Source organism: Taeniopygia guttata, chromosome 1 (genome assembly GCF_048771995.1).
Source record: "Taeniopygia guttata chromosome 1, bTaeGut7.mat, whole genome shotgun sequence".
In the NCBI taxonomy this organism is placed as follows: domain Eukaryota; kingdom Metazoa; phylum Chordata; class Aves; order Passeriformes; family Estrildidae; genus Taeniopygia; species Taeniopygia guttata.
In genome coordinates this window covers 77,333,546-77,355,336 of record NC_133024.1, presented here as the reverse complement: position 1 = coordinate 77,355,336, position 21,791 = coordinate 77,333,546, and the positions used below count along the sequence as shown (strand labels likewise).

The window sequence follows — 21,791 nt, the reverse complement described above, 5'->3', positions numbered from 1 at the left end:
GTTTGTTTAATATTAAAACCACTGCAGGTATGCTATTACATATACAGAGAGTGCCTTCTAAGTATGTTCATGTGTTTCTTTAATCCTCTGAGACAATGAGGTGTTACAAAGAAGTAGATGACCGGTTTTAAAACTAAGAAAAAAGAAACAGTCAAAACAAACAAGCCAAAACCCCACACACAATCCTGTCCCCCACCCACCCAAAAAAAAAGCCTCCACAGGAAATACTGTTTATTTGGTGTTAGTAAAGAATTAATCTAAAGGACATTTACTTCAACCTGAGATTTACAACAATACAACCATTAGGCATTTTGTCTTCTCTGTGAACTTCTAAATTTTTGCTGTAACTACATTGAATCACAATGTGACTAGAACTTCTGGAAGCTTTACCCTTGTTTTGGCATGCCATGATACATCCTGCTCCTATAAGGGGGGGAATCATGCAGTCAAAACGCTGCCATGTGATTCCAGATCTGATAATGTCTGTGACTGCCCTGAGAAAAATTCTTGACAGGATCCATAGTCCTTTCTCACTTTTATGTTCCTCCTCTTCCTTCCCCTCTGCTCTCTGAATGTGTTACCATGTTCAAGAGAACCATTTCTCATCTTTCAGGGTTTAGATATCATAAAACTACAAGGTCTGTCAGTGAATGAACACAATGCTTTGTTCCTTGGACACATACAGAATCCTTATAGTTATTCGTCTTGAATATTGTTTGTCTTGAAAATGGATAGCTCCAAGAGGAAAAAAATATGGCATAAGATACCATGACAACTAATATTATTTTGTTAACATATTGAGTTATTTGATTAACATATTGAGATCCCCTGTGCCCCATAGATCCTGTCTGACCCATGGATCCTGAAATCCTGCCTCACAGATTCCTTCTGCCCCATAGATCCTGCCCTGTAGATCCCTTGTGCCCCACGCATGTCGGGGATTGATTGAAAATATCAATTGATCACTTATGTCCTTCCTGAATGAACAGAACAAAATATATTCATTTTCATTAAAGAATTTATAAAGGTAGTGGTGTGTGATTTTAATTCTTCTGCTGTAGTTTCATGAGCTTTTATTCCCTTCACATATTCTCCATTTGAATCACAGACAAGAAATTTGTCCCAGATTCGGGTAGGTTAGTCACAAATGTAACAGGCTGAAAAAAACCCCAGGGAGTGAGCTACAGGTTAATCAATGTGGGCCAGCAGGAATTCAGTGCTGGGGCTCACACTGGCGTTTCTCTACCCAAAAGTACAGCTATGTGGGTATAGGATAAACAAATGTTTGCAGATTATTCTGCGTCCGCCTTCTGGAGACAACCTAGCAAGACAAATTTTGAAGTCATGGTGAAAGGACAAGAGCAGAGTATATGCAGTAATTGCACAGTACTAAAAAATGGACTGTCAAGCAGCCATGAACACTGCTCACTAAACCTTCCCAAAATAATTTTCAGGGGTTAAGAAAATGAATGTTCTGAGGTAATGGTACTTTAGATTGAAAACCTATATAATGTATCATATCATTATCACAGATTACATCTGAGATCTCAAAACAGCAAAATGAAAAAAAAAAAGGTAATTTTCTTACAAAAGTAAAAAAAAATACACATATGAAAAAAGTCTCTAAAGAGTTGTAGGAAATGAATACTTAGGCAAAGGCTTTGTTCTCCTGTCAGACACTTCCCTGGAACAAAGACTTCATAACTTAGAGCATTCTCATTTCTTCTGTTATTATAGACCAAAATAATAATCTAAAGAAATATTGTATCAGGAAAGCACTTAAATTTGTCATACCCCAGGATGCAGAATATACTACTCCTGCTGCAATTGTTGATGCAATAAATAAATTAAATGAAAAAATAAGTGATGCCATCACTGAATTCCCTTTAACACTAAGTAGAGAAAGCTCCCCTGATAAATCTTCATCTGTTTCATTCACAAAAACACTTGAAGCTTCAGACTGATGATTTCATCTTTACAGGATCATGTTCTTGTTTAGAAACTCCATTACTCTCTTAATTACACCTTGCTGTGACTGATAAAGACCTCTTTACTGCAGAGTTTGGGATGCCCAACAAACAGAGAACAGTGATGCTGGAAGGGACCTCTGGAAATCAGGTAGTCATATTCCCTGTTCAAAACAAGGCTAATGTCAAAGTGATACCAAACTGCTCAGGACCTTGTCCAGTTGAGTTCTCACTACATCCTACAGAGCTTCTGCTCATCTGAGACTAATTCTCTGAAAGCCAGGAAATACAAAAAAAAAGGAGGTCTCACCAGTGCTATTGTAAAATTGCTTTGCTGAAGGTGACAAAAGCCATGAAAAGTTTTCTAGGGTCCGGGCAGAATGCTTACACTACCTCTGCAGGGTAGAAGGTTTCATAACAGCAAGACAACAGAGCTGTGGGCCCAACAGCTTGGCAGTGAAAAGGTTGGGTGCATATGATGGAACTAAGGGGTACAACAACATAGGCAAAGATGGTGACAAATAATTCAAACTAAGCCATTCTACGGTTCTGGCTCAGCATCCTTTTGCTACAGGGAACTATCTGCAAGTAAAAGGTATTGCTGGATGAGTTGAGTGTTTGATGGTGGGCTCAATGAACGTAAAGCATTCAACGGCACTAAGCAGTTGTAAAATTTGTCCATGTAGCATTACCATAGAGCAGCCTTGAAATCTATGTGGTTGGCAGGGTAGTTTTTGAGAACTTGCCCAAATAAAAGTACTTGTTGCTTTGAGGATCTCCTCTTAGAGTCATTTTTATCTTGAGCAACCTGCTCACCCTGCTGATACCTGGTGTTCCTGTGCAGTGTCCCAGCAGAAGGTTGTCCCTTGCAACCTGACTAGTAAGGACAGAGCTGCAGTTAGCTTCAAGGCCATCTGTTGGACCCCATGGATTCCTTGATTTATCTTGAGGTCCCTTCAGATTCTAGTTCCCATGAGGAATAGAAGATGTTCAAACTCAATGGAAAAAGACAGTTTAATTCCTTCCTGTTCATGCTGAAGACAGAAGAGGTCATGGACAACTTCTGTGGGCACAGGGCTCACTGAAATCTAGCTTACTTGTATATGGGAGGAGAGACAGAGAAGTAAAAATGCCCTAATTGTCACAAAATACACCTGTTTTCTTTCTTCCAACTTATTGCTTTCCAGGATACCAAACCAAGCCACCATTCTCTCAGTTTCCACTGGAATTATTTTTCTTTTCCACAACTCAAATCAACCTCCACTTTTCCACTCACTCTTCACAGGAATCATTAAGAACCTCATTTATTCATTTATTTATATTCCAAATATTTACTAAAAAGTAATATATTCAAATCCTGTTTTATCTGAGTATTTAAAACATGCATTTGCAAATAAATGAAACCCAATCCCTTCAAATGTGAGGAAGGTGTATTGTAACTATATTCCTATAGTTCTTTGATTTTCAGCAAAGTCCAAATTCATAATAGCTAGGTGTAAGTCAAATTCTGAGTCATTGAAATCTTTTGAAACAAGTATGGGAAACCATTTTGGTGAAATATTTCTGTACAAGAAAATGTCGTTTGCTTGCTGAACAAAATCCTACACTTCAGGATGTGTTACATTTAGCCTCTCCAAATGAGAGGCAGAATTTAGTCATAAGTAGAGAAAATGCTGAGAAACTACTAAAAACGGCCACAACAACCCCCATGATAAAATCTGAGTACTACAAGAAATGCCATGGAATCCCACCCCCACTCCGATCCCTGGAAACTGTATTTCAGAAGTCTCCTGCTCAAATGATCCCAAGTTTTCACCACTTCACCACTTTGTATAAAACCCTATGGATTTCACAGTAACCCAAAGCAGCATAATGATTTCAGAGCCCTTATGCTGTAGCCACAGGACCTGCAGTACACCCCAAGGTTCTGGTCCCACTCTCATCTGGGGACCTGGCCAGGCACTCTGCAGCTCCCATCTGCTGCACACAGATGGGCTTCCTCACACAGGAAACAAAAGCAGGAGGAGGGGGGCTGCCACACATCCTTCTTGTGCCCTGGTATGCCCTAGACAGACTGTGACCAGGGCATATACTGCTCCACAGGCACTCGGGTCCCATTCTCTAGAAACTGTCCTAGAAAATGTGAGTTTTAAACTCAAAGGCCCTTCATAGCTCTGTAGCAGAGTTGGTGTTCTGCTTTGCTTTAATTCTAATTGAGTCTTTAGTAGAGGAGTGAAAATACAGAAGCATGCTTAACTACTTATTTTTGAGCATGCAACACATATGCAAAAATTTTAATGTCTAAGCTATAATTACATAAATATATTTCAAGCCAAAACATTTTTAAATTCTTTATTCCCTGTTTCTATATTTAAGTGCTTTGCTAGATTGTGGCCAGACTGCAGGACTGAGCCAGGTGCATAAATCCAACCTTCAAAGGAATAAAATATTCACAAAGATTGTATTTGGTTGAGCAAATTTAGAAGAATGAAACCAACTATGAAGAAAAATTAGATTGGCTGAAAATTAATAAAGCACAGCTGGAATTATTCGATTCTTCCATATTTGTTGCTTAAATGGCTCTAGGGCTAGGTTTTGCAGAAAGAAGATACTTCAAGACTCAGAGGTCAATTGCTTTTGGAGACAAATTGACCTACAGGAACACACTTGTCTAATTTGGTTCTTGCAGTGGGGCAGGTCTACAGAACTATATAACCAAAAAACCAATTTTGATTCCAGTGAGTGACTATGAGAGGTCAAGTTTAAGGTTCCCATAAATTTACATATATACACTAAAAGATTAATAACTTCTCAAGCTACTGAGTTTCTTTGCTAAAAGCAAATGCAGATAAAATCTGAGAAGGAAACAACATATGTGCTTATTCCACATTCTGTTGGCTAGATACCATACAGTCAGCTCATTGCATGTTGCTGTGCCTAGATCTGCAGTATTTCATAGGGTTTGGTCATACTCAGGGAGTGCAAGTAACACTACTGCTGGCTCAGCTCCTAGAAAAAAGCTTCTTCAGATCATATGATCGTTAATTTTGAAACGAATTTTTGCCAATTCAACTCTTATTAGTTAAATGGTGTTACTACTATTAGTTATATATCCAGTCATATAGCAATATAGTTTGCAATGAGGTCTTGTGAACACAGTTATCCATTCTAAATATAATGCTTTTCACCTAGGCAGGTTTTATAGATTCATACACTGGTATTTTTTCCTGTTCAATATTAGGAATGTACTTCATAAAATGGCACCAAAATGGAACAGTATTATAATAGTTACAAACAAAAACAAAACAAAACAAAAAAAAAAAAAGCCTTAAAATAAAAATTTATTTCAGCTATACACACTCAATCACAGCAAAAACAGTATTTTGCAGTTCGGTAATTTACCAGGGGCAAAAAATTAAAAACTAAATTCATGCATTTCATTGTAAATTATGAGAAATCTGACCCTTGTATCACTGATAAATGTACAGGAAATAGATACTGTTGTACGCAGAAAAATGCTTTCAGTAAGTTTTGATTTGTTTATCATTATTGCCAGGATCAATAGATATTTGTAAATAAATAATTTGTCAACAAATATATAAATCCTGACTGAGGTTATATTTAGAAAAGCATTCTCTGGTGTGTGGAGTTGGTTGCAAAGACATAAGTGTTCAGAAGAAAAGAAAATACAATCACTTTAAGCTTTTCAGTCCTCTTTTCTTAGAGGCACACTGGTTTGGGATGTTTTCTATGTTTATCTTCTCAAATCATGGAACTAATCATATTCCTTATAAGTATATAAAAAACCATCTTACATGGGAGATGCACTGCCCTGTGACTTTCAAACTACAAAGGCCCAGAAGTGTAATAATCACACAATCCAACCATGAGGAAGAGACTCAGTTTACTGTAGGTCCCCATATGGGATTTTGTTGTGGATTAGGAGGGAGTTTTTTTAATTTTGTTTCAGCTGATCCATTTTTTTGGTTGGTTGGGTTTTTTTTTTTTTTTCAGTAAACCACTGCTTATTTTTTACATGATTAAGAAACTCTATCTCCTCACAGACCACTAAATAAAAAGAGCCTATAGGCTGGGGTAATCTTCTGTCTAAATAATGAGCTTCTTCTTAAAAGCAAGATATTCAAAACTCTAAGTAAGTAACTTTGAGTGCATTCAGAGCTTCAGTGAAGTATATTTGTCTCAAAATAGAAACATTATGCTGTTTGTACAACATCACATAATTTTTATGATGCAGCAAGTTTAGGCCCCACATTTCAGTATTATTTGCACGCCCAAGAGGCTTTGGTGAGATTACCTGTATAGTCCTCTGAGTGCCATCAATGGTGACAGACAACAAGGGTGAAGCCAGGTTCCACTCGCTGGTCACATTTAGTTTCATCCCATCAACTTCCACCTGTTGTGACACCAAACAAGGCTGTTACTATAAAGACAGACAGAAAACTGATCTCAAGTTCATTACTGCATACAAAGCAGCAACCATTTTAAAACAGATGGCTCCCAAACAACCTGTCATGTTTACTGCTTCTGCCATAAAAGACAGGGTCCAACAACAGTCTTCCAGCTATCTCTGGGGAGAGGTGAAGGACCTGTGAACAGCTGCCTCTGAGTAGCAAGGTTTCAAGTGATTTCCAGCAAGTAACAAACAGCCATCCAACTTTTAAACCTATCTGGACATGCTACATTTACTGCAATTAGACAAGTAATGCATATAAATTCCAGTGACACCTTGCAACCCACACAACAGGGCTTGCATATAATATTCTCTCCAAGGACCAAGGAAGAACTTTTCCTATGCTTCTAATGAAGGGCTTTGCATTGTTATCTTAATTAATATGAGGCAGTAATTAATTCTTCAGCATTTTGCCTCAAAGTCTAGAAAAACTTTGCAAATTGACATGTTTTCTTTCAGTATACAGCTGATCAGAGAAATACAATTTCTGACTTGAATGTCAACATGCTTATCCAGAAAGTGGTTTTATTTTAAATAATACTATATTCATTATGCAAAAATATTTCTAGGTGAAGAGCAAAAATTCTGCGTTTTGAAAAAAGTGTAGATCAGAGTAGCTGTAATGACAATTCTACCATTCTTCTGTTGTATTATACTGCTTAAAAACACACATAATCCATTCAGCACTACAACAGTCTCAGAGAAAGAGATCATTATGAAAAAATTATTATATATGGACTAATGTAATTGGTGATTAAAATGTATGGCATGTTTTGAACACTCATCATTCTATTGAAGGTAGATAACTATTATTCACTATAAACAGAAGAAAAATCATGGTTGACCAAGTTCCTTCCTCTCTCAAAATCTCCAAAGTATTTTCTAATCAGTAAATTTCAAACAATAGTGATGACACAACTATTGCATATATTCTCCAATGAACTAGAAAAAAATTCAATGCATTTAGAATAAAAGCTAAGCACACCTTTTGCAAAATAAAACTTATGAAGCCTACTCTTTTAGATCTCAGACTTATCATTATTTGATCTAATAATAATAAGAAGTATCTTAAAAGAAATCAGTAACAGAGAAATGCAGAGGAGCAGCGTGTAATTTGATAAATTTATTTCAGTTAAGAAGAAATAGTTCTGCCTTAAAAAACACTCTAATTTTATAGACTTGAGTTTAAATACAAAGTTTGCCTTAGTGATACAATCTATGCAATTTCCATGGGCTTTGACTGTAAATAAAGTTACATGCAAAGAACAAGTAGAAAAACAAGTCATTTATAATGGTTCACCAATAGGCCAGATTAGCTGGCATGCTTCAGGTACTTTACACTCCTCCAGTGATGCAAACCAGCCACAAACCTGGCTTGAGTTAAGCCAGACCAGCAGCTGGTTTGCATTTCCAGAGCACTGCAGAGCAGCTGGAACACTCTGGTGAACCCAGCCCACTCTCAGCAAACGTGTATCAGCAAATACTGTCTTTATTGAGAACAGGAGAAACATCTCAAAAAGACTTTTCCAAATGGAGAAAAGCAAATCCAGTGCTCTGTCTCAATCCTCTGTGATTACCAAGTGAACTTCAGTAGGGCAATTATTTAAATTTTTTTAATGTTGCTATTTTTAAAACCAGAGAAAGAGAAAGACTGTCTGCACAGGAGGCTGGGTCTGAAACATCGTTTACCATGTGTCTCCGGGGATAGAGGTGAGGCACCAAAGCAGACCAGGCTACTGGTCACCAAAACATCCTTCGAGTATACACCATACTGCTTGTGGCAGTGTAGGATTTACATGCAGCCTCAGAGAAAATCTATAGCTGCTATCTAAGTTCTAGCAAAGGGTGTTCCAGGGGCAGGATGCAAGTCAATACCTCCACAACAAACTCACTCTAATCATTAGCTCTTTTGTCACTGTACAGATGAGCAAAAGAGGAGTAAACCTCTTTGTCACAGTGGTAAATGACCTGTCCAAAATCCCTCACAAGGATCTATACAAGTCTCTCCATTCTTGATTCCAGATTACATTAATATCAAACATTTCTGGTGGAACCCACCCTGAAAGGAGAGAGCAAGCAGATGCTAAGCCTAAACAATACATGGCACTCCAGGTTGCTTATGTGCAATAGAGAAACTGGCAGATAATATATTGCCACCATTATGATTTCTCTGTTCAAGAAAGAATAAGAGGGTCAGGGGAAGGGTTATATGAACTACATATAAACTGCAGCAGGCTTCTCACAGAATGGAGCTACTGGGTCTTAGCTGCCTTCACCTGCAGCTCACTATGGTATGTGCAACTGAGGAAGATGACAGAAATCACAGAATATTCCCAAGCTGGAAGGGATCCACAAGGATCATTGAGTTTAACTCTTAAATTAATGGTCTATACACTACCTGTGCATTATTTGCACAATGTGTAACCAACTGATGATGTGAAGCCAAGGAAATGTGGAAATGTGGCTACCTATGCTCTGATAGGTAGGATGACAAAGAGAGGATGTCAAGATATCAGAGAAAATGAACAAGGACTGAGGATAAGATATTTACCATGTAGTGACTACGTTCCTTTTACTATAAATGAGGGAAAAGGCAGGGGTGGAGGGGAAGATGGGACACAGTGTGCCAGAACCAGATGGGGATTGAAATCAAACCAATACTTTATCTAATAGAGCAAACCTTCTTTCTGCAGCTCAACAGCCAACAGCCTAGCACGGCTAGCAGGTAGAAATAAGGGAAGAGAGAAGATGGTAGAAGAACTTGAGAAGTTTGCATTTGCCTTCATTCCTCCTCTAGCAATGGATATCATAACTGAACCTCATGAATACTGCAATAAACTCAGGACCTTTTTCCTTTAGGCTTGGGGGTGGGGGTTTAGGGTGTGAAGGGGGACATGGGGATTAACTAATGACATTGCATTGACTACTTCCCATGTTACTTTGTTTCTTTGTTCCTAAGACAGCCATGAACAAATCACCATTCAATGGATGCTAACACTTGAATTGCAGGGAAAAGATCCCAGTCAAATCACTCCTGCAGTGGGTCACGTTGTGCTTTACCACACCTACATAGTGTAGCTTTATCCTTAACTACTCAGTTCCAAGTATACACATATGTGTCTATGCATCTACAGTAACTGTGTTTGCATTGTTGCACTACAACCATGTGACATGGTGGTAGTGAATTATTCCTTTTTTAAAAGGTTGTTTGTTCCTATGTGAGGACATAAAAGATGAAAGCAGCCACAGTCCTTCACAATTATTTCCAATTCAAAAGCTACTGTAAATGAGGTCTCAGAAAGAAGAGTGACAAGTCCAAGACGCAATGCTAGAAAAAGGTCAACAGCTTACCCTACTGTCACAACTTTGCAGATTTTCACTGGCATGCACCTGAACTACACAAGTAGCAGCCCCTTCACCTCTTGTGGAGTGAGTTCTTGATGTTCAGCATGATATGTACCAGCTAACCAATAGTGCAAAGAGCTGCAAAGCATAATCTGCATTCAGTTTCCTTTAGAGAACATAATTTGGCATTCTGTGTGCATGTCAGGCAATTAAAGAAGGCAGCACAAGCCTGAGTGTTATAGCCCTGTTAATTTACTAATGCAAAGTCTCGCGTACATCTGGCACATGTCACTTCTTTTCTCCTGGAAATGAAGGTGGTTTTCCAGGAGACTAGAGGGCAGCTAAACCATTTGTTTCCTGCCTGATCCTTCAAAACATTATGTCTGAAGTTCCTCATGCCAGCCTTGAGTCTGACTAACTTAAGTCTGCTGATTTAATCCCATGGTTTCAATTCTGCCTCTCAGCATGGTGTTTAACTCAAGGGTGCTGGCCCTAACGACTTGGCTATGCCACCCTCAGCATAGGACTTACAGCGCTTAATTCTTCCTCTTACTGCAACAGAAGTGATGACATTCTCTAATCAATCAGAGCTAGAAAATGAAATATCACCCTCAGCAGACCTGCCTTGCTGAAGTCCTTCTCTGATCAAGACAGCTGCCCATGAAGAGGTACTTTTCAGGAAAACAGACATTACTCTTCACAGGATATGAATATTCACTGCCATAGCCTCCACTCCCTTCAACTGGCATTAATCTAAGGCACCAGTGGGCAGCAAGGGCTCTACAAAGTGAACCTTAAAATCATTCCTGCAAGGAAGGAACAATAACAGTAAGCATAACTCTTGTAAACGTGAGGTAGCTTATATGTTTGAGGCTACAAAACCTACAAAAAGCTCTCCTCTTCTGTGGAAAAAGTAACTGTCTCAAGCAGAAGACTCTTTACCTCCATCACTGCTAACCACACTATCCATGCCAAAACAGCAAGGAGATTCTTCACATTTTACAAATCAGGTAAAGGATAGGTATTGCTTCTTGTGCAGAAGAGGGGGTGACCAGACAATTTGTAGCACAGTGTGGCAATAGAAGGCCCAGCCACAGGCAGCAGTATTCAGTAACAGCCTGCAGTGACCTCAGATTAAGCCAAATTGAGTTGGATAAAGCAATTTTTGGTTCCCAGTTTTCACAAAATGCATGGAATTCTCATCTAATCTACTCTCTAGCCAACAGAGAAGCACATGGGAATGGAAGAGAAAAGGCAAGTGAAAACTGTTCTCTTTCAATGGTTACCTTTTGCAGTCCCATGCAACCTCAAGAATGTGAGGAAAGTCTTTATGGGGGTGATGAGTCCAAGACGTGCTTTAGAAGCATGATGCATGAAACCCCAGGCATTTTGTAAAATATTTTGCTAGTTTTTAATGTAAAAAAATTCACAGTTAGCAGAAGAGTTCGAACACTATCTTGCATCTATATATTCCCATAGCAAATAATCACAACACACTTCCATATCATGAAAACTACTGGCTACCTAGAGCCTGCAAGAACATGTGGTAATTTGCAGAGTTGTCTTGGAAACTATTGGGTCTTCTTATACAACTTTCTCTAACTTCCCCACATTGCCTTTAAAAACCTTGAACAAAATCAGTCATATTTGCCACATTTGCAAATAGCAGCAACAAAATAATGCTTCACATGTTGTCATTCATAAATGCAAATGAATTATGCATAAATGCAAAGGAAACCCAGTAAGATTTCCCATGTGGGCAGTTCTTATTAGTTAAGCTTCTTGTATATCTTACTCTGCTGTTCTTTGGACTGTATTTGATAGTAACCCAGGGTTTGATTACTCCCAAAGCATTTGACTTTTTCCAGGACCATATCCTGGAAGAGGTGACAGTATACTCTCATCAAGTTTACAGATGGCACAAAACTGGGTGAAACACTCAAGAGCAGGGCTGCCATCAGGGGGGCCTAGGCAGGCAAGAGGAAAGGGATAATAAAAACTGTAAAATTCAAGACTAATTTTTAAGTCCAACGTGTGAGAAGGATGAACCCATCACAAAGATACATTGCTACCTGAGTGGCTAGGGAGCAGCTCTGTGGAGAAGGACTTGGGCGGACATGTCAGCAGGACGTCACCGAGTCAGCAGCATGCCCTGGCACCAAAAGTTGCTATCAGTGCCCTGTGCTGTTAATATAGGTGTAGTCTGCAGATAGAGGGAAGTCATTAGATCCTGCTACTCAAAACTCAGACCACATCAAATACTGTGTCTACAAGACAGGCATTGACTTTGATCAGTTTAACAATGTTCCCATTAGCCCATTCCTCTTGCTTGCCCAGGTCCCACTGGGTGGCAGCATTGCCCTTGACTACATTGAGCACTTTCTCCAATTCTGCTTTCTGTAGATCTAAGGACTGTGCACTCCCACTGCTGCCTCCAGGTACTGATAAGGTTGTTGAACACAACTGGTCACAATACAATCCCTGACAGTCCCTTGGTGATCTCCGAGCAGAGTACAACCCATTAACCATCAACTGGCTTTTTATCTTGCTGGGTGAGATCATGACAAAGACTTGTTAAAGTCAAGGTAAATGATATTCACTGCTCTCCCCTAGACCACAAATCCTGTCAATTTATCATAGAAGTCTGTCAGGTTGATACCATTTCACGTGATATCTCACCAGAGTGGAGTAGAGAGACAGCATCACCTTCCTCACCTGCTGGCCATGCTGTTTTTGATGCATCCCACAATACTACTGGCTCCCATGAAGCCTCTCATCCAGCAGCACCCCCAAATCCTTCTCAGCATGGCTGCTTTCAATCCATTTATCCCCCAGCCCATACTGATACCTGAAGTTGTCCCAACGCAAGTGGAGCACCTTACACAAATAAAGAACGCACTGACATCCACTAGCCTGGTGTCCAGGATCTATGCTCTGCTAATCTTTTTCTTAATTTCCTTCAGACAGCCATTTATTTCATGGCTGTCATAGCCAAGACTATCTTTGGTATCACCTCTTCAACCAGTTGTTCCTTGAAAGTGAGTTGCAGATCTGGGTGTGTCAACATCAGTTCATCTATCCAGTACTAGTATCAAATAGTTATCCCAAACTCCATTCAGAAACCTTCCACCATTCATCCCATATGTTGTCCTTCCAGATGATGTCGGGTTCCCCATGACCAGCCCATCCTGTGACAGAGATTTCCTTCAGTTGTTTAGAGAAGTCTTAGTTGACTTCCTCACCTAGATCAGGGGACTATGCTATTTTAATTTTTTTTCAATTGATCAATCCAGTGACCTTCACCTGCTCAAGTGATTTCCTAGTCTGGACACTTAGCTTTCAGTTTCTCTGTAGGCACAGAATGATTTGCTCTCCCAAAAACTTTCTAAATATATGGCAAATTTCTAAATAGATGGCTTTCTCTTCTCTCTAGTTAAGAGAGATGCCTTCTGGCCCCCAAGCACCCAGTCATATATCTGCTTCCTAAGCTCTGTCCAGTCATATGTGCACACACTGTGCTTGCCGGTGCCAGTCCTGGTGCTAGATGTGTCCTGGAGACACTGACAGAATTGACATTCCCACCAGCCAACACATGCCTGCCACTTTGTCACCATTGCCATCCAATTCTGCATGCACACTGCTACCAAAACCCCAGCTTTACATGCACAGGTCATACACAGGCAGGGAAAGCCATATTGAGAGCACTTTCAGGATGACTGTTCTCAACTCAGTGAAAGAAAACAATGATCCAGAGTCCCTTGGGAAATCACCCTTATTAACAAAGGGTCCAGAAAGAGGATGGACCTTTTAAGATGGAAACCTTAAAGGTGTGGGAGCAGGCCATCACTACGTACTGAAAGACAAGCTGGCAGGGAAGAAGATCAGCCTGGCTGAACGGGAAGCTTTTGCTGGAACTCAGGAAAAAAATGAGAGTTTATGACCTTTGGAAGAAGGGGCAGCAAACTCAGAAAGAGTACATGAATCACGTAGAGAGAAAATTAGAAAGGCGAAAGCTCAGCTAGAACTCAATCTGGCAACTGCTGTGAAATATAATAAAAAGTGTTTTTATAAATACATTAACAACAAAAATGAAGGCCAAGGAAAATCTCCATCCTTTATTGGATGCTGAGGGGAATGTTGTAACCAAGGCTGAGGAAAAGGCAGAGGTACTTAATACCTTCTCTACCTCAGTCTTTAACAGAAAGACTGGTTTTCCTCAGGACAACCAGCCCTTGAGCTGGTAGTCAGGGACAGGGAGCAGAACAGAGCCCGGCAATCCAGGAGGAAGCACTTTGTGACCTGCTGTGCCACTGAGACACTCACAGCTCCGTGGGGCCGATGGGATCCATCCGAGGGTACTGAGGAGCTGCTGAAAGAGCTCACCAAGCCTCTCTCAACCATTTATCATCAGCCACGGTTAACTGAGGCTGTCCAGGTGACTGGAGGTTGGCCAGTGTGACACTCACTTACAGGAAGGGTCAGAAGGAGGATTTGGGCAACTACAGACCTGTCAACCCGACCTTGGTGCTGAGGAAGGTTATGGAACAGATTGGCTTGAGTGCAATCACATAGCATAGAGTGGACAACTGGGGCTCAGGCCCAACCAGCATGGGTTTAGCAAAGGCAAGTCCTGCTTGACCAGTCTGGTCTCCTTTTATGACCAGGTGACCCACCTAGTGGATGAGGGAAAAGTTGTGCATATTGCTTACCTGAACTACAGTAAAGCCTTTGGAACTGTTTCCCACAGCATACTCCTGGAAAAGCTGGCTTTGTGCCATGGTTTAGCTGACAAGGTGTGTTAGATTAAAGGTTGGACTCATTGATCCTGGAGATATTTTTCAACGTTAACAAATCCATGATTTTATAGATTTTTTCTTCCTTCTTAAAAATGCCACATTATGAAATTTGGTAGATGGACACTTCATTTAGCACACATAAATGTCTTAGAAGTTTTGCTTATTACAAATACCAACAGTCTAAAAACCTGCAATATTAGTTGCCAAAAAAAGTGCATGAAAGAGCATATAGGACAGAGAGAGACCCTGTGGCCAACAGTGTGGTATATAGACAAATGTATAAAAGTGTCATAAAAAGAAGTTCCTTTAAGCCTAGAACTGTAAAAATTGAATTCACTGATGCTTATATGACATCAATTTCTTTGATTCAAATTAACCAGCTGTATTATCCTGTATTTTCAGTTATTGACAATATATTCACATCAGATTAGCAGACTGACCTTTTTTCTTTTCTTCAAGTGACTGTAAGGTTAGCCTTTTGGACTTTTGAAGTGGTTGGCCAGATGCTTTCAAAAGGAAGTTAAAGTATGTGAGTTTCAATCTCATTAAAAAGGCCTTTTTTTTAAACAAACTTTCCTTTTGTTCATATCAGCACTTACTTTTTTAAAAGACCCCAAGAGAGAGTTCCAGTCTATAGATCACTTGTCCTGAAGAAAGCTCTGTTAACTATTTATAGATCATGTCCTTTTGTACTGAACTACATCAAGCAATTTATTCAGTGCATGACTGCAGGAGAGAAATTCATTTGCTCTAAGTGTCATCAAGGCAGCCTTTTACCTGCTATGAACAAGACCAGATGAGCTGAATTGCTGGGCTTTTACTTCAAATGCACATTTTGACATTGTGTGGGGTGCCATCATAACTTTCAAGTTTTCAAAGTCTTAAGCACATTCACAGAATGGGCAGTCCTCAATCACAAGAGCAGCAACTAGCACATAACCACTAGAATAAATCAAACACATGTGCACACATTGAAATTATCTCTCTTTTCTTTAAAGTAGCACTTATAGATGCAAATTACCATTAGCTGCTTTGGTAGATCTCACTTTAGAAATGGGAGCATGCCAGCATAGAGACCAAGGAAAAGAGCACACAACAGGCATCAGCTCCTCAGCTTAACAACAACAGAATCAAAACAAAAGGAGAGGGAGAAGTGATGGCCTTCATCACCTCTAATCAGCAAGGGCTTTCTTCAAGCATTTACCAGGGAAGTGATCCTCTCTGCAAAAACTAGTAGAGAGGCTGTATGCAACAAAAACACTTCAATGCAGCAAATGCTTTGTTTTACTCCTTCAGGTTTCCTTGCAGAGTCATTATTAAAATGACATCTCGTACTTGTAACCTGCCTGAGCCCACTAAGGCTACAAAAGGGGGGGGGGGGGGGGGGGGGGGGGAGCGGCAGAAGTTAAAAATACATCAAGAAAATAAGACAACATTTAAAAGTAATTAACATCTGCTGGCAACAGCTTCAGACACAAGAAGTGCAGCTGGTTTGGGGAATATGGGTGTCTATTGTTATTGAATCAGTGTGGAAAAGAAGAAAGAACATTATTTGCTTTCCTTTTCATTTTGCTCTACAGAGACAAATGCCCTGGTGCTGCAGCTCTGCAGCTAAATATGCTCCAGTCTGGCTACAGCTATTGCTCTTAGGTGGCTGGAAAATCGTGCAGGTGGTTCAAACAGTATTGCTATCGTGTGCATACTGGGCGCTTTGAGAGCTACATTGCACTCAGCTTCCCGTGTTTGATAGGATAATCTGTTGAGGATATTCTTGTTTTCTGTCTTGAAAAGGAGTTTAGCATAGGGACCAATGACAGGATCTGGGTAACCAGGAGCATTATGTTGGGAGCTAAAAACACATAGATTAACAGATTCTGATAGGGTAGACAGAGCTGGTTTAATAGCTATTGAATCATGATTCATGTCTATATAATGAAATCATTAAGCAAGCTTCATTCCAAAATGACTTTGAGCTGCCAAGTTTCCATTCTTTCACTTCAGAGCCACACAGAGATCTCCAAGCCCTATCCCAATTGACTATAAATTCTCAACGAGTAGAATGATATTATCATACCAAAGTGCCACTATAAAACACGACAGACTAAAATTCATACTACCCCTTCAGAAAAACCACATTTTGGAATACATTTCTTTCTTTTTAAGTATTCACCTAATACATATATTCTTTTAGTGAATATTCATTTGATTCAGTAAAAGCTATGTAATAAGGATACAAAAGCTAAGACAGATTTTAGTTTTTTTTTTTAATAGACTGTATCACCAGAAGCTGGATCTCAAGTTTAGAGTCAAGAATTAATTAAGTACTCCATTGATTGCCAGTGTGCTGCTGACAAGTCAAGAGTAAGTCTCAAGCCTCAAATTTTTGTTTTCATAATTAGGAGAGGGGTGGGAATTAAGACTAGCCAGTGAGGAACTCCCAGTACTACTACCCAGATATCAAAAACTGATTCCTACTGGTCTTTTTTCTATCTCCTTTCTAAACTGAACATTATGCATTAGGTAGACTTCCATGTCTGATCTAAACAAAACATACCACAGCAATCTGAAGAGCATTTGCAATCATGAGGATCATATACATCAGCTCAGAAGTGTTTTATTTCACACACCATTTACAACTTGACACAGAGATCCAACAAAATCAGCAGGCACCAAAATAGCTAATGAGAAAGAAAAGCACCACTTTATTATATTTGGAAGTTGTATTCCACTTCGGCCTACTTATGTAGGGTGGATGCTCAGACTGGACACAGCCTGCTACTGATTTAAATTACTTTTCCCATTGTACTACCATGGTAGCAAGCCTATGTTCTCTTTCAATTAGTAAATAGCTATAATAAGCAACATCTTAAAAAATAAAATAAAAAAGTGTCTTTGATTTGACATTGTGTAGTGACAAGAAGAAGGTACAGTGGGCAACTGAGTATGGATTTCGTCCAGCAGTTCCAACCTGCTGCTCTCAGCTGTCACAACAGGATATAGATCAACACCAGTCCTTTGAATATACCCAGTCCAAGATTATTCACCACTTCAACTAAAAGCTTCACATGCAAAATATTTGCTATTGCATATCTTCCCCAAACTGCCCTAGATGGTTCAGAACAATAGGCGTATCATAGAATTAAACCTGATTCTTACAAAAGCCAAATCTCTTTTGATCTCATCTGCAATGTCCTTTGATCAAATAGCCAAAGAGATCACTTCTGTATGCTCTACCAAGCATTGAGATTAAGGTAAACAATAAAATTATAACAGCTAGACTAGCCCTCATGTTTCTCAAGTATAAGAAAAAGTGTTTATAGGAGACCTTTTTTTTGAGTCAGGAGATATAAGCAGATTTAAATTTTAGAAATAAAAATAAGCATTGAGGAAGAAGAGTCTTGATGCAATAAAAATACCTATAAATCTATTCCCATTGTTTGGTTACTCTCAAGGTTTAATGACTTAAAACCAAAGCAAGTGTTTTTATCTGATAACTTTTCAGAAGCTGGTGAGAAGTAATAGCATCATGAATCCTTACCAAATATTTTCCATAATTTCCTGCTCCCCAACCACACACTTGAATTATCTCTCTTGGGCATATTTGACCAATACCAAAACAAAACCACTCATTTTTATCAAAACACACCAGCCATCTTGCAGGGAAAAGTGTAAGGAATTAGTAGTAGCAGAAAGTAAGCATATTGCCTCTTCAGAAACCTCTCCACTAGCTCTAAAATAAAAGCAGAATAGGGAATAAGAATGTCACCACTCCAGATGTGTCAGTGATAAATAGGAAAGAGAAGAACACAGGCCAGTGCACAGGGGATAGGGATGCAAAGCTGACACAGCAGGTGAAAGATGAGATATCACAAGAGTCATAAGCCACTTACACAAAAGAAGAAATGCAAAAGTTTCAAAGTGTTTCCATATGCAGAACAAATCAAGCCATGTAGCAAGGTAAAAAAGATGTTTGCATCTGATGCTATTTACCTTAGAAGTTAATGGGATTGCATTGTTTATGTTAACAAACTGATTACCATGAATTCACTCAAAAGGCATAAAAGTAATGTGTGTGAATAGATACCTCATCAAATTCAGTATTTCCTCATGGTTTCAGCTACTTACATTTAAATAGGCAACAGTGGCTCATCACTGACTTTTACTGGGGTAAATTCAAATCCACCATGCTCACAAAACCAGTTAAAAAAGAAACAATATTTTCTTTTTAAAAGCCATATAAATTAAATTTTAGTTCTTTTTTACGTGTTAGGTTGAACAATTTTAATTACATTTTTAGTACATAAAAGTTGATATGGAAACTGTTCCACAAGTTGTTTGGAACATTCAGTTTTCCGATCTACGTAAATGCAGGGGAAAAAGTGAAGTGCACACCCTGAAATAATTTGGCATTAGAGACAGATTACCTACATCCTTTAGCATTAAACAAGGACAATTTCCTAAACAGAGAAACCTCATGAAATGATTATGATACTGCAGCTACAAAATTGCAGTCAGCACCTGCTAAACAACCTCTTTATTTTAATCCCTTATAAATATTCAGACTTTGGACAAATCAAAAATACACATCTTTTAAACAGCTGTCAAAAAGAACAGAGCAAGTTTTCTACTGTCCAAAATAAAACATTCAATCACCACACATTAAGCTGCATATTTACTACAACACAGATATAACAGAGATATGATTTAGCTATCAATTAAATGTCAGATTGGAAGAAAATACACAGAAGATACCCAACAATGACTCTGCTTCTCAGGCAGCAACAGAAGCGGCTTCATGACACTATGGTTGACTTTGCTGGTTTAAATACCATGGGAAATATATAGATTTTTTTTTTTTTTTTTGGGGGGGGGGTTTGTCACAAAAGGCTTATCTTTCATAGAATTGTACTATGGTGTTATCTCTAAAAACATTTTGGGACCTTTCAGAAACTCCATTAATATTTCTTAACCTGATTTTCTATCAACTTTTTCTGAAAACTTACAAGACAAGATAGAATCTTTCATTCTAGCACCCATCATTTCATATCCTCCAGTGTAGCTGTAAAACATCAATGAGATGGGAAAATGTGGGAGGTTTACCAGGGGATCCTCACGCTTTCATATTTAAAATCCTAGAAGTCATAACATTTTCCCACTTTCTCCCGGCACTTTAGAATGAGGGCCCAATTCCTAAGCCCAGTAAATCTGTCTGGGCTCTAACACACATTGCAGAAAACATCCTCTGTAAGAGATGGAGATCCTCGTACACCTGTATAGACTACACTACCCCAGTTATTTAAAGTGGTCCTTGCACGAGAACACAGATGCTCCACTCAGGGATGACAGAACCAAGAAAATCTCTTAAGAGAAATTCCTCCTCTTAGAAGACTGAAGAAGACCTCAATGCAAGGAATACAACGATTCTGAACTAATTTTGATCCCTTATTCATATTAAACTTTGCCAGGGGCATCCCTGCTCTTAAGGGGATAAGTCAGTCACACCTCATACTACACAAGGCCAGTATATCCACACAATGTAGAAGCAATTGCAGTTTACCTCCAGTGACAGGATATGGGGGAGCAATCAGCTGATCTCAATTTATTTCAAGAAGTGTGAAACTTATTCTCACTAAGAAACAAGATTTAACTTTGATAGTATAACAGCAAATAGTTGGAAGCACCACGGAGACTGAACAGACTGCATTAAAGAGTTTGCCCCATTCAAGCTTTAACCCAGAAAATAAGAAAAAATAAAACTGTACGAGGCATTCTTTGAGATCCAGGCCTTCAGAAGGCTGTATCTAAAATCCAGAGAATCACTGTAGCTGGAAATTGAAAATTTTGGAAATGGTCAATGAAATAAAGCAAAAAGACCGTCCTAATATTTCTTAATAGCTTGAAAGATTATATGCAAGTATATCAGCAGGAAATATAATACAGCGCAAATAGCAGGCAAAATGAAAAAATTAAGTAGAAGACAAAAAGTGTTTAAAAGCTGAACAACATTAAAAAAAATCCAAAAGCAAGTTGCAAACTTTAGGGAAAATGCTCAGTAACATTAAAAGAAAACACCAGCAAATGAAAAATTCATTTTGGATTCAATAAAATAACTACTTATAACAAGGTCAAAAAGGCAAGGGACACAATTTCAGAGCAGGGAAATCGTAGTTCCTGTCTATACAGAGGCCCTACTGAGATAATCATCTTAACAAAGCTAACTTCACACATGAGAAAAATCAAACATTATAAATGGTAGGGAGAGGACTATAAAGCGCTTGGTACCATCACAAGTCTATAATTCAAGGCCTCATTATTCAAGAAGTGGTGAAGAATCAAGAACAGCGGAGACAGAGAAACAAGGACTCAAGTGAGCTTGAATATATTGCTATGAAAAACAGCAATATGTTGAAAGAGACAGCCTCCAAATTATAAGTGACAGATCTACATAATATCACATCATCACACTTGCTTCCCCCCGGCACCACCACATCCAATGCTTTGACTTATAGATGAACTTTGGCAAACAAAGGACAGCCAGGAATATCAAGTTCCAAAATCTCCTACAGGTGTAATCATCATAGCTCTTCACTCATGTGAGTAATACGGCAGAATTATAGGGAAAAAATCTGGATTTGTCAGGAAGAATCCTTTAAGCCAATGAACAACAAATTTCCCTCAAGAACAAATGCCTCCTCCAGCCCCTGCTCAGAGTTTCCCTACTAGTTGTGTGAAAAGGACTCAAGAAAGAAGGTAGCACTTATCCCTTCAGACTTTTCTCGGTGGTCTTTCTTGAGCACAAGAACACTGATAGTTTACAAAACTACTGCTGCTCTGTGAGAGAATGGGATGACCAGGAGATCTGAGAGCCAGGGATCTGGCTCTTTTACCTTTTGCATGGAGCGGGATACGGCAGAGGACAGTCAGGGAACACAATAACACCAGGTCCTGATTATTCTCAATGTACTCTTCATAACAGAATCACGTATCAGCCTAACGCACAGTTCTGGGAAACAGGCTTCCCATATTCCTATGACATTATTAACCTAAATCAGTGTGCTTACAAACAGGTAAAATTTTGCCCTAATAATAATTGCAGTCTATCCTTTGGAACTTTCAGATTTAGGAACTTTCAGAGTTAATTTGCAGACCCAAGTAAAGTACTGTGTCTGTAAACACTCCTTTAAGCAAGCTAGTTAACCTAGCATTGTGTAT

General features: G+C 39.1%; 1 protein-coding gene across 5 annotated transcripts in view; it reads right to left on the bottom strand.

Annotated features, from left to right (window-relative positions):
- The window catches only part of PCCA (propionyl-CoA carboxylase subunit alpha), a 268,217-nt gene that overhangs the window by 63,800 nt on the left and 182,626 nt on the right, over positions 1–21,791 (bottom strand). For all 5 annotated transcript variants that reach the window (XM_072931572.1, XM_030276646.4, XM_072931569.1 and 2 more), the window contains one exon: positions 6,283–6,381. In XM_072931572.1, coding sequence (XP_072787673.1) covers positions 6,283–6,381 — 99 coding nt within the window. The remainder of the gene's footprint in view (positions 1–6,282; positions 6,382–21,791) is intronic.